The 14048-nt window shown below is 44.5% G+C and overlaps 1 protein-coding gene across 1 annotated transcript in view; it reads right to left on the bottom strand.

The window, feature by feature from the left end:
- Window positions 1–14048, bottom strand: part of traf3ip2a (TRAF3 interacting protein 2a) — a 126277-nt gene that overhangs the window by 104901 nt on the left and 7328 nt on the right. The window contains exon 4 of the mRNA XM_079887730.1: window positions 1294–1411. Coding sequence (XP_079743856.1) covers window positions 1294–1411 — 118 coding nt within the window. The remainder of the gene's footprint in view (window positions 1–1293; window positions 1412–14048) is intronic.

Here is a 14048-nt window from a genome sequence, read left to right as displayed (position 1 = left end):
GCTAAATAAGTTGCCTTATCTTCTCTGAAAAGCGTTCCGGACATTCAGCTGACATAAAACAACACTTTAATTAAACGAAAAAAAAAAAACTATCCAGTGATGAAATGTTTTCTGTGTTGACACAAATCTTGGATGTGTCCATGTCCTAACTGCTGGGATAATCACACAACGCGCGTACACGTCCAATTCGCGAACTAATGACTCCTTTGAACCGATTCATTTTAATGAATGGTTAAAACAACTGATCTTTCCAACAGTGAACTCAGGAGACATCTGAATCGGTGTATAACTAATCAGTAACACTTTACAATAAGGTTCTATTTATTACATAAATTACATAAAAAGTACAGTTTGCTTACTCAAGCTTAAGCTTTAAAATAAATAAAACCACTTGGTTTTTTTAAAAAGCATATGACTACATTTTTCCACACAGTGCTATCAAGAAGAATCGTTAAAGAATCGGATCGATAATCAGAATCGTCAGTGGCATTATTATTGATAAAATCTGTGTTATTATTAGTAGTAAAGGTTATTGAGTGCTGTATTTCAGTGTTTTACTTCTTTGTGTATATATATTTTAATAAAGACCCTGTTATTCTCAGTCCTTCATATAGCCCGTGAGCCCTTTTTTCAGGTCAGAGCAACTGCCCCTCAAAATTCCTGTGCACGTCCCTGGGTCTATATCAGCCTTAATATGTAGAAGGCAATGCTGCTTCTGCTCTGTTCCTGCCGTGCGCCTCTGTGTGTAGTGGGAATGAATCCTCTAATTTGTTAACATGTGCGGCGAAAAAAATATGCGCTGCTCAAGCTCTGCTTGCATATACAGTATGAAACAGGTCTTGTTTACAGGGTACTTCCTCAACAGTCAAGTTACATTATATTCCGCTTTATATAATATAGACTGTTTCAAAGCAGCTTCACACTAATAAACAGGAAAATAATAGTTTTAATGTTGTAAAATTAAACTTTTATATATATATATATATATATATATATATATATATATATATAAAAGTTTAATTTTATTATATTATTATATATTAATTGTCTTTTTAAACCCTACCTGAGCAAGCTAAAGACAACAGTGGCATTGATGTATCCATCTGTCTGACATCCCAACTCCACAAGTTGTTTTTGCATCAAGCTTTTTTTATGTTAAAAAAGCAAGGCAAATTAGTTTTGGCTACTTTAGGATATGACTACTTTAATTTTTGTTGTTTAAAACTAGAATTGATTGGTAGTTGGCACATTATGTATTGTAAATTAAAAATAAAAAAAGATTTATGCAGTCACCTGTTCTGAGCATAATATCTTGCATGCTCAGGTAGGGGCTGATGTAGCGGATAGTTGGGCCGTGGATAATTTGCAGGTTGCTTATGCCAGTGATATAAAACCTCTGGTGGGTACTCATCTATAAAGACAAAACACAGAATTCAATTTCTATGCAGTTAAGTGATGGCTACATTATCTGCAGAGGCTACTCATTCAGACCCACCTGGAATCTTTGTGCACGGAGCTCTGCAGATTTCCATAGAATTGGAACACCAGTCATTCTAAAAGTTCTACACCTCCCCTGCCCCATTTAGTCTTTGTTAAATATTTTGGCAAACCGAACAAAAGAATACAGGCTTTCAAAATAGTCTCTGTGGTGATCCACCAAAATGAAAAATCTTGATGAATCACACAAACATTTTTTCTTCTAAATTAAAAAAAACAAACATCTACTGGACATTTTTCTTTATTTCACTCTTCATTGTTAGCTAACTATGGTTTCAGTATTTGCTAAATATTTGGCTTATCAGCCAAGCTAAATATAGAATATAAATATCCGCATAAGGGTACTGTGACATTTTGAGGTTTTTGAGTTCTGTTTTTGAATCTGTTTCAGTGTTTTCAGTTTCTGTGATCCGTTTTCCCCTGTCTTCTGTGATTTTGGTCTAGTCCTGTTTTCCCCGGTCTGTTTAATTAGTTCATCTGTGTCAGCTGTGTCTTGTTAATCATCCTGTTTGCCCGTGTATATAACCCCAGTGTTTTTCCTCAGTCTTGGTCTGTTGTCGTCTATGTATGGTTGGTTTGATTCCTGGAGTTTTGCCTTTTGATTTTGAAATGTGAAATTATTTCAGTTCTGGTAAATAAATACTTCTTTTTGAATTACTTGAATCCTCGTCTCAGCATCCTGCCTGCTACAACCCTGACAGAACGACAGACCACACAAATAAGAAAATGTGCTTGGATCGACTCACAGAGGTGATTAAGGAGAGCCACGACCTGCTGGATTATACGGTGAAGTTCTGTGATATGGCTAAAGACTGGGATGTATGTGATGAAACTATTATCACTGCATATATGATCGGTGCAGTAAGCATCGATCCTCGTCCTCTCCCCGATTTTTCGGGGTTGAGCTGGAGGGAAGCTGTTGCCATCTGCTGGGAGAGTTTTACCCCCAAGTACGCCCCACATCCAGCCAGCCCAACCGATTCAGAACCAGTCGCCAGTCCAGTTCCAAGTCTTGTTCCGAAGCCTGCTCCGAGTCCAGCACAGTTTAAAAAGATCGCCTGGCCCAGAGCACGAAAGCTCATCTCCAATAGTGCTGATCTGGCGTCGAAGATGTTTGACCCAGCTTGGGTGTCCGTCAGAGGAGCTCTCCAGTTTGCCCCACGATCCAGAACCCGATCCAGAATCCGAATCTTCCGTCAGCACCACCGAATCAAGTGAGTCAAATCCAGATGATTCAAGTGTGTTTCGTCCTCGTGACTCAAGCGAGTCGAGTCCAGTTCCGAGTCCAGTTCCACATAAAGCAGTCGCCTGCCCGCCAGAGCCAGTCTTCGAGCAAGAGCCAGAGCCAGTCTTCGAGCAAGAGCCAGAGCCAGTCTTCGAGCAAGAGCCAGAGCCAGTCTTCGAGCAAGAGCCAGAGCCAGTCTTCGAGCAAGAGCCAGAGCCAGTCTTCGAGCAAGAGCCAGAGCCAGTCTTCGAGCAAGAGCCAGAGCCAGTCTTCGAGCAAGAGCCAGAGCCAGTCTTCGAGCAAGAGCCAGAGCCAGTCTTCGAGCAAGAGCCAGAGCCAGTCTTCGAGCAAGAGCCAGAGCCAGTCTTCGAGCAAGAGCCAGAGCCAGTCTTCGAGCAAGAGCCAGAGCCGCCTTCACCGCTGGTCCCGTCCAGCCCAGAGCCGCCTTCACCGCTGGTCCCGTCCAGCCCAGAGCCGCCTTCACCGCTGGTCCCGTCCAGCCCAGAGCCGCCTTCACCGCTGGTCCCGTCCAGCCCAGAGCCGCCTTCACCGCTGGTTCCGTCCAGCACAGAGCCTTCACCACCGCTGGTCCCGTCCAGCCCAGAGCCTTCTTCACCGCTGGTCCCGTCCAGCCCAGAGCCTGCCTTCTTCACCGCTGGTCCCGTCCAGCCCAGAGCCGCCTTCACCGCTGGTCCCGTCCAGCCCAGAGCCGCCTTCACCGCTGGTCCCGTCCAGCCCAGAGCCGCCTTCACCGCTGGTCCCGTCCAGCACAGAGCCTTCACCACCGCTGGTCCCGTCCAGCCCAGAGCCTTCTTCACCGCTGGTCCCGTCCAGCACAGAGCCTGCCTTCACCGCTGGTCCCGTCCAGCCCAGAGCCGCCTTCACCGCTGGTCCCGTCCAGCCCAGAGCCGCCTTCACCGCTGGTCTCGTCCAGCCCAGAGCCGCCTTCACCGCTGGTTCCGTCCAGCACAGAGCCTTCACCACCGCTGGTCCCGTCCAGCACAGAGCCGCCTTCACCGCTGGTCCCGTCCAGCACAGAGCCTTTACCGCTGGTCCCGTCCAGCCCAGAGCCGCCTTCACCGCTGGTCCCGTCCAGCCCAGAGCCGCCTTCACCGCTGGTCCCGTCCAGCCCAGAGCCGCCTTCACCGCTGGTTCCGTCCAGCACAGAGCCTTCACCACCGCTGGTCCCGTCCAGCCCAGAGCCTTCACCGCTGGTCCCGTCCAGCCCAGAGCCTGCCTTCTTCACCGCTGGTCCCGTCCAGCCCAGAGCCGCCTTCACCGCTGGTCCCGTCCAGCCCAGAGCCGCCTTCACCGCTGGTCCCGTCCAGCACAGAGCCTTCACCACCGCTGGTCCCGTCCAGCCCAGAGCCTTCTTCACCGCTGGTCCCGTCCAGCACAGAGCCTGCCTTCTTCACCGCTGGTCCCGTCCAGCCCAGAGCCGCCTTCACCGCTGGTCCCGTCCAGCCCAGAGCCGCCTTCACCGCTGGTCCCGTCCAGCCCAGAGCCGCCTTCACCGCTGGTTCCGTCCAGCACAGAGCCTTCACCACCGCTGGTCCCGTCCAGCACAGAGCCGCCTTCACCGCTGGTCCCGTCCAGCACAGAGCCTTCACCGCTGGTCCCGTCCAGCCCAGAGCCGCCTTCACCGCTGGTCCCGTCCAGCCCAGAGCCGCCTTCACCGCTGGTTCCGTCCAGCACAGAGCCTTCACCACCGCTGGTCCCGTCCAGCCCAGAGCCTTCTTCACCGCTGGTCCCGTCCAGCCCAGAGCCTGCCTTCACCGCTGGTCCCGTCCAGCCCAGAGCCGCCTTCACCGCTGGTCCCGTCCAGCCCAGAGCCGCCTTCACCGCTGGTCCCGTCCAGCCCAGAGCCTTCACCACCGCTGGTCCCGTCCAGCCCAGAGCCTTCTTCACCGCTGGTCCCGTCCAGCACAGAGCCTGCCTTCACCGCTGGTCCCGTCCAGCCCAGAGCCGCCTTCACCGCTGGTCCCGTCCAGCCCAGAGCTGCCTTCACCGCTGGTCCCGTCCAGCCCAGAGCCGCCTTCACCGCTGGTTCCGTCCAGCACAGAGCCTTCACCACCGCTGGTCCCGTCCAGCACAGAGCCGCCTTCACCGCTGGTCCCGTCCAGCACCGAGCCCTCATCGCCGCCCAGCACCGAGCCCTCATCGCCGCCCAGAACCGAGCCCTCATCGCCGCCCAGCACCGAGCCCTCATCGCCGCCCAGCACCGAGCCCTCATCGCCGCCCAGCACCGAGCCCTCATCGCCGCCCAGCACCGAGCCCTCATCGCCGCCCAGCACCGAGCCCTCATCGCCGCCCAGCACCGAGCCCTCATCGCCGCCCAGCACCGAGCCCTCTTCACGGTCCCCATCAGCCCGGTCAGAGACTGTTTATAACCATCCTTCTTTGGTACCTGGGACTTTCTCCAAGTATTTTTTGGGGGGGGGCCAAAGGCCTCCGTCCTGGCCACTCGAGGGACCATGGCCACCCGAAGGGTCCTCACCGCCGTGGTCGCCTGAGGGGACATCACCGCCCTGGCCACCCAAAGGGTCCTCACCACCATGGCCACCCGAAGGGTCCTCACCACCATGGCCACCCAAAGGGTCACCACCGCCCTGGACGCCCGAGGGTCCGACAGCTCCGCCCTGGACGTCCGAGGGTCCAACAGCTCCGTCCTGGCCATGCCCACAGCCTGCTCCGCCGTGGCCACACCCGCAGCCTGATCCGCCGTGGCCACACCCACAGCCTGCTCCGCCGTGGCCACACCGGCAGCCTGATCCACCGTGGCCACAGCCTGCTCCGCCATGGCCACACCCGCAGCCTGATCCACCGTGGCCACACCCACAGCCTGCTCCGCCATGGCCACACCGGCAGCCTGATCCACCGTGGCCACAGCCTGCTCCGCCATGGCCACACCCGCAGCCTGATCCACTGTGGCCACAGCCTGCTCCGCCATGGCCACACCCGCAGCCTGATCCACCGTGGCCACACCCACAGCCTGCTCCGCCATGGCCACACCCGCAGCCTGATCCACCGTGGCCATGCCCGCAACCTGCTCCGCCCTGGAGGCTTTCTGCCTTGTCTCCCTTGCCTTGTCTCCCCCGTCAGCCTCCAGGGCGCCCACCCTCCCACCCCTTTGGATGTTTTATACGGCGCGAGGACGCGCCTTTGGGGAGGGGGGGGTACTGTGACATTTTGAGGTTTTTGAGTTCTGTTTTTGAATCTGTTTCAGTGTTTTCAGTTTCTGTGATCCGTTTTCCCCTGTCTTCTGTGATTTTGGTCTAGTCCTGTTTTCCCCGGTCTGTTTAATTAGTTCATTGTGTCAGCTGTGTCTTGTTAATCATCCTGTTTGCCCGTGTATATAACCCCAGTGTTTTTCCTCAGTCTTGGTCTGTCGTCTATGTATGGTTGGTTTGATTCCTGGAGTTTTGCCTTTTGATTTTGAAATGTGAAATTATTTCAGTTCTGGTAAATAAATACTACTTTTTGAATTACTTGAATCCTCGTCTCAGCATCCTGCCTGCTACAACCCTGACAGGTACATTCGGGTATAAAAATATGAAAATACTTTGTAGTGCCTTAAAGTTGAGTCGTTTATCAGTAAACTTGTAATTATGAATGTGACATTTGGTCAAAAATATAAGTAAATTAATCGAATAAAGGCACTTTTCATCCTTTTTAAAATATTAAGTGAAGCCAAAAAAAAAAAAAAAAAAAAAAAATCCCATAAGTGAGAGATCTTGAACACTGAAATTTTCTCTGATAAATTAATCAATCTCTTCCCACAAGTCCATAGAGAATGTGATTACCAAGTACTACATGTTCCTGGATCAACATCTTTGTTAGTCCAGGAACAACATTCCAATCAACCAATCATATTCAAGGGACAAGTTTACAGTGTTATGTCAAGTTTAGGCTTATATAGGCATGACTATGTTGATCCAGGAACATGTCTTACTTGGCAAAATCACGGTGACCATTTCAATTTAAATAATGAGGACATTTGGTAACACTTTCTATGAAGTCCATGTTTATAATGAATTATAGCTCCATTTATACTTATAAGTAATTATTACTTGTCAGGAAAACAGACTCAGCGGAAACGGTAAGTAATGTAATAGGGGACAGTTTATATTAGTTTATATTATATTATTAAAACAGATGCAGTGAGATGGGAATGCAGATGATCATAAAACAACAACCAGAGTGAGAATAAATATATTAATCCAAATGGATGAGTTGCTCCACACACACCTTAGATTGCTGATGAATGGAAGGATGATATTGTTCTCTTATCTTAAAGGTGTATTCAGGAGGAAATGGAGGATAACGGAGCCAGGAGATGGAGATCGCAGGAATGGAAGATAAAAGGTAGACATAGAGGCAAGTATCCACAGATAAATAGCACATACACAGCAATCCCCAGAGTTAAATTAGCTCTGCTCAGAGAACATTTGGAAAGAGAAACACAAGAACTACAACTGACTTCCAGCCACAGCCTTAGATGAAATCAACTGAAAATAAAAATCTTAGCAGTGTTACAAAGACCACAAATTCACATAAAAAGCCAAGAGTCAAACTGCCCAACTAATGCTGTGTACACACCAAAAGATCTTAAGATCTTATAATATTTTCAAAATGTGATAGACCACAAAAAATCCTAGATTTAAGCGTTTTGCTCCTATAGTGTGTGGTGTGCCATGATGTGACAAAGACAGCACACCACACATGAACAGATTTTCAACCAGAGTCTCGACTGTGAACACAGGAAATCTCGCAAAATCTCGCATGGCGGATGATATGTAGGACGAAATTGCTATGATAGTGTTTGGAATGATTTTCACAGAAAATTCACGTGAAAAAAAACATTGTACCCACCATTATATATAACCTTTTATACAGAAATATATTCATTCTTTATTGTCTTTATTTATTCTTTATTGGATTTATTGTCTCTTTAGAAAAAGTTATTTAATCCCTCTATAGAAGCTCACTGAACCCTTAACACTCAGCTTCCTGCAAGTGTGTGTGTGTGAGAATGACCGTGTCTTCCATCATATCGTTTTCTGATTGATATTGTTTTGTTTCACGTGATAATCTCCAGAACGTGCGCGCGTTTGTCCTCGGAGTTCCCCCCACACATCAGGATTTCTGATCGTAAATATTAAACATGTTGAATATTTACGATTCACGATCGGGGTGGCTTTGATGTTCTTCCGAGCAGGTTCGGACACTCTTAACACACCTCACACCAAGGGGAAATCTGATAAGATAATCGGGAAATCGGCCCAAAATCAGCCTGATTATCTTTTGGTGTGTACCCAGCATAAAGGAAATGCTGATCACCATTATGGTGACCAAAACATTTCAATAAAACATCAACATCTAAACCTCTGTTAATTCTCAATAAAACTTATTTTGCCGTATGACAGAATAAAGACAATCTGGTTAGTAATAAGTGAAGCTGCTGGTAATGCTGTTTGTGGAGTTGTTTAATCCTCCTCTGCTGAGATCTTGAGAGATTTATCGTCTTCTTTATCTTCAGATGATTTAATCTAAGACTGAGGCTGGAAGTCAGTTGTCGTTCTTGTGTTTCTCTTTCCTTCAGTTATTCTGCTTGTTAGCAGCAGGTGTTCATCACTAATGCTCAATCATCACTTAATTATTCACTAAATTATGTCATTGACTTTAACTCTGATTCAGAGTTACTTTAACACTCTTTAGAGTGGGACCAAATGTTCTCTGATCAGAGTTAATTTTACTCTGGGGATTTTGCTGTGTAGGCGTCTTATGACGAAGACCAGACATTGGAGGTGTGTGTGGTGCAGGCTTTTATGCAGCGTGGTGAATGAGATGATTGATTACAGACCAGGTGGGAGATGAAGTGAAGGTGGAGCTTGGCGATTCTGTGACATTATTATTCTATAAATATATTTATAAAGACTCATTAAGACTTATACTGCATTATAAGAAAATGTATAGTTACATTTATATTATTTTTATAACTACTAATAAGTCATGCATTTGCTTTTTCAATATGCATACTGATAATCTATTATACTCTTTTTATTTATTTTATAACTCATATATCTCATTTAATTTATTTTATAACTGTTTTAATTTTCCTACCTTTTATTTTGTGATTATTTTAATTCCTTTCTGTAAAGCACTTTGAATCGCCACAGTGTATGAAATGTGCTATATAAAATAAATTTGATTTGCCTTGCCTATTACAGTTACATAAACTTTTTTAGTAATTCAGATTTATTTCTGTCAAATAAGTGAATATATTGTTATTAATAGCTGTGTTGTGTTCTTATAAATACTTATTGTGTGATAATATAGTTACTAAGCTCTATAAATGCATAATTGATGGCTTTCAGTAAAGTGAAACCACTGAATGCAATTTTCCTAAAGCAAATGTTAAGAAATCACGAAGATGTGCTCATTATACATTTAAAGTTGCTGCTATAAGCAATTTATTTTAAAACTGCTATAAGTAATACTATGCATGTCTGAGGAGATTTTAACAAATCAAAATTATCATGCATGACCTCTAATGCAAACATTAGCCATCAAAGACATAATTGATAACTAATTGGTACAACAAACAAGTGTCTCTGGAACTATTTTATATTTGATCATTTATAAATCAGTGTATAATGCATTATGAGCATGCACATTGAAAATGCATGAATTATAAGTAATTATAACAAATAATATAAATGTAAATGTAAGAAATGTGTTCTTATAATGCAGTATAAATCTTAATAAGTCTTAATAAACATATTTATAGAATAGTAATACTTATAATAAATGGGGCTATAATTAATTTAATTCACTTCATAATTCACTTCATAGAAAGTTTTAACAGAGATTTATTTTACCTTATTTCTAATATAAATCCTCTAGAGTATAACTTAAAGATCTTCAAAACAAACCTCTTCAAAATAAAAAAAGTTTGGTTTAACTTGAAGAAATTGTGACAGAAATATATTAGGCTACTATTGCACAGTAGAATGTACTTCTCAAAGAGATGATAATAATAATAATAATAATAAATTCCTCCATGTTTTAATTTTAACAGTAAACCTTTTATTCAGCACTTTGGCTGCATTTGCACTGCAGGTCTTGATGCCCAATTCCGATTTGCTGACTATATCCGATTTTTTTTGACAACCCGCTTACATCATCTTTTAAAAGAGACCCATATCCGATATTTGCATTTACACTATACACTGCCAAAACAACCAAATGTAGACGTTATGACCGGGAAAATGAAGTAAAACAGCTCGATATGCAATGGATGCAGAAGCAGACAAAATTAGTGATGTGCGGATCGCGGTTATATCCACAGGGGCTCTGCAGATAATCCACGGATCGGGCGGGTCAAGTAGGCTAATAAAAATAACATTCTGATTAATTTCGGGTGGGTCGCGGGTGGATATGATAAATCATTATTAACGAAAATATTAACTACATTCTCTAAAATATGAGCATGTTCCATTCCAGTTTAAGTTTCAAGGGAGTAAAGCCTGTTTATGCCATTAAGAAAATTAAATTCTTGTATTATTCATCATTGTATTATTAGAGATGAGCGCATCAACCGTCGCCGAGTCCGCTGTTGAAGGTGATGATCATCCATTTATCCTCACGCGTAACAACACATAAGAATAATAGTAATTTGACCATCGGGTGCGGATACTTAAATCAGAGAAAATTATTGGCGTGGGTGAGTGGTGGGTGGATGGTTTGTTTTTGGCTGCGGATTCGGGCATCATAATTATCCAGTGTTTTGCTTTCCGCACTATTTTCAATGGTCAGCAAAACATTGCTCTCGTAAGGCGGAGAAAAAAATCACTGCACTTGTGTTGAGACTTCGTCCTCCATCGCGCCGAAGTCATGTGATCACAATTGGTGTCCACCTGAGTTGACGTTCCTTTTTTAATTATGGACGACTCGCATTTACTGGGGAATATCCGATTTGTCTGCTTACATGGCACACGCAAATGCACGTATCCGATTCATATCCGATTTATTACCACATATGAGTGAGGCCTGAATCCGATCTGAGAAAATCGGAATCCATGCGGTTTTTTCCTGCTTACATTTACATTTACATTTATTCATTTAGCAGACGCTTTTATCCAAAGCGACTTACAAATGAGAACAATAGAAGCAGTTAAACTAACAGTAGGACAACAAAATGCAAGTGCTATGACCCTTCTCAGTTTAATCTAATGCAGAACTTTTTTTTTTTTTTTTTTTTTTTTTTATAGTTATAGAACAGAATAGAATAGAGTAGTAGAGAAAGTGTTAGTATTACTGGATCAAGTGCTGTCGAAAAAGAAGCGTCTTCAGCCGTTTCTTAAAAGTGGCTATAGACTCAGCCGCTCTGGTTGAATTAGGCAGATCATTCCACCAGCAGGGAACAGTCATGAGCCCCGTTTACATGCACACTTTTTTGCTATTCTGATTGAGATCGTTCTGATTGACGGATTCCGGTTGACTGTTTACATGGGATGTTATCTAAACCGATCTGGTGTTTACATGTGCTGACGCTTTCAGTCGAAGTCATTTTCTGACATGCGCACACAGCTTGTCTGACGGATCTGGAAGCTCATTATTTCCACGTTTTCAATCCTGTCAAGATGGTGCATCACTTAATTGTCGCGTTTAGTTGTAGGCATCAGACGCGTTTCCACTGTCGGGCCAGTGCGAGCCATAAACGGGCCGTTTTATTGTATTGTGTAGGCTATTGTTCTTTGTTAATTATTGTCTTGTTTTGTAGCCTATTTGCATCAGTTTTTCATTCTCATACTCATATCACACTCATGATAGCATATAATTAAATATAGGCCATCATTATTGTAAAAAAAAAAAAGAAGAAAAAAAAGGAAGTTTTATCAGAAAACTGATCGGAAAGAAATCACTGGAAACAGCCTGATCGATCGCAAAACAAGAGCGACTGTTTGCTGGCATTTTTGTTGTTTAATTGAATTTTAAAACCCAAGAATAGATGTTTTACCACAGGTTTACAATAAAAATCGATACATTTATCATAATGAATTAATTTGTGTCAAAATTGCACACTAGTCACAGAAATAAAGTGGTTTACCGTTTATGACGTTTGTGAACGTTTACAAAAGAAAGAGGACACAAAACTTATTCGCGTCTGTTTCTGTTTATTTGGTAGCCTAGTAACAGGACGTATTTACATCACATTTAGAAAGAATGTTAATTTCTACAAATATGCCACCAAAAATATGACCTGAGGAGCTTTAGCACTCTCTCCCAGAAGGATACAGTTATATTTTCAGTCAGAGAAAAAGAGGATAGTCCGAGACATAGGCTACTGAAAGATAAAATAAAAACAGGATTATGATTTGTCTGATTTCTTCAAGCATATTTTCCATGTTTACTATGGTAATGTTTAGCGTGCATAGTTTTTTTGCATCGGGTATAAATATTCCTACCTTATACGGTGATCAGAATCCACATCAGATCACAAACAGAAGGCATTATGTTAGCTGACAGAATTATCTGGCGCAAAACCAGGCATGCGCAGAAAGACGTACGCTCAAAGTAATCGGAACAGCTCGTTTACATGGTGTAATCTTTCGTTTGATCGGTTCATGAAAAGGTTTATTCCACCCCCTTCAATCCGACTGAAATTTCAATCGGTTTGAGCATTTTTATTCCGATTGAGGTGTTGACATGGAGCATTTTCATTCTGATTGGACTTGCACCTGGTTATAATCGGAATACAATGCTACATGTAAACGGGGCTATGGTAAAGGTCCGAGAAAGAGATTTTGTGCCTCTTTGAGATGGCACAACAAGACGCCGTTCACTTTCAGAGCGCAAGTTCCTGGATGGCACGTAAGTCTGAAGTAAAGAGTTAAAGTAAAAGGGAGCAGAACCAGTGGATGTTCTGTAGGCAAACGTCAGTGACTTGAATTTGATGCGAGCGGCAACTGGCAACCAGTACAATTTTGTGAGGAGAGGAGTGACGTGTGCCCTTTTCGGCTCATTAAAGACCACTCTAGCTGCGGCATTCTGGATCAGTTGCAGAGGTTTGACTGTGCAAGCTGGAAGACCGGCCAGGAGAGCGTTACAATAGTCAAGTCTGAATAAAACAAGCACTTGGACAAGGAGTTGTGTAGCATGTTCTGATAGGAAGGGCCTGATCCTCCTAATGTTGTACAAGGCAAATCTACATGACCGGGCAGTTCTAGCAATGTGGTCTGTGAAGTTCAATTGATCATCAATTACCACACCAAGGTTCCTGGCTGACCTAGATGGAGTTATGGATGACGAGTCTAGCATGAATGGTGAAGTTGTGGTGAAGTGTTGGGTTGGCCGGGACCACGAGTAGCTCTGTCTTCGCAAGGTTTAGTTGAAGGTGGTGGTCCTTCATCCAGCCAGAAATGTCTGTCAGGCAGGCTGAGATGCGAGCAGCTACCGTCGGATCGTCAGGCTGGAATGAGAGGTAGAGTTGTGTGTCATCAGCGTAGCAGTGATAGGAAAAGCCATGTTTCTGAATCACAGATCCTAGTGATGTCATGTAGATGGAAAAGAGAAGCGGTCCCAGCACTGAGCCCTGAGGCACTCCAGTAGCTAGATGTTGTGTCTTAGACACCTCACCTCTCCACGATACCCTAAAGGACCTACCTGAGAGGTAAGACTTGAACCATTGGAGTGTGGTTCACGAGATGCCCTTCATCTTTAGGATTGACAGGAGGATCTGGTGGTTAACTGTGTTAAAGGCAGCAGACAGATCCAGCAGGATGAGAACTGAGGAATTGGAGGCTGCTCTTGCCAGTCTCAGAGCTTCAATTACTGAGAGCAGGGCAGTCTCAGTTGAGTGTCCGCTTTTGAAACCAGATTGATAGTTGTCCAAGAAATTCTCCAGATGTGCTGGATTTAGAGTGGGTTTCTTAAGCAGTGGAGTTACACAAGCCTGCTTAAATGCTGTGGGAAAGGTACCAGTGTGAAGAGAGGTGTTTATGATGTGTGTGAGTGTGGGTACAACCGAGGATGAAATGGCTTGAAGTAGGTTAGTGGGAATAGGATCAAGCGGACAGGTGGTAGGGCGACTGGAAAGGAGGAGATTGGAGACTTCTGCCTCTGAGAGTAGAGAGAAGGAGGGTAGAGAGTGTGTGTTAGCTGGAAAAGTGTGTGTGTCAGTTTGTGGATTGGTAAATTGGCCGCTGATGGAGGTTGTTTTATTTATAAAGAATGTAGCAAAATCATCAGCTTTTAGTGTTGATGGAGGAGGAGGAGGAGGGTTGAGAAGAGAGGAGAAGGTTTTGAAAAGCATGCGAGAGTC

Source organism: Squalius cephalus (assembly GCF_949319135.1).
Source record: "Squalius cephalus genome assembly, chromosome: 12".
Lineage (NCBI taxonomy): Eukaryota > Metazoa > Chordata > Actinopteri > Cypriniformes > Leuciscidae > Squalius > Squalius cephalus.
This window is presented reverse-complemented; position numbering and strand designations above follow the sequence as displayed.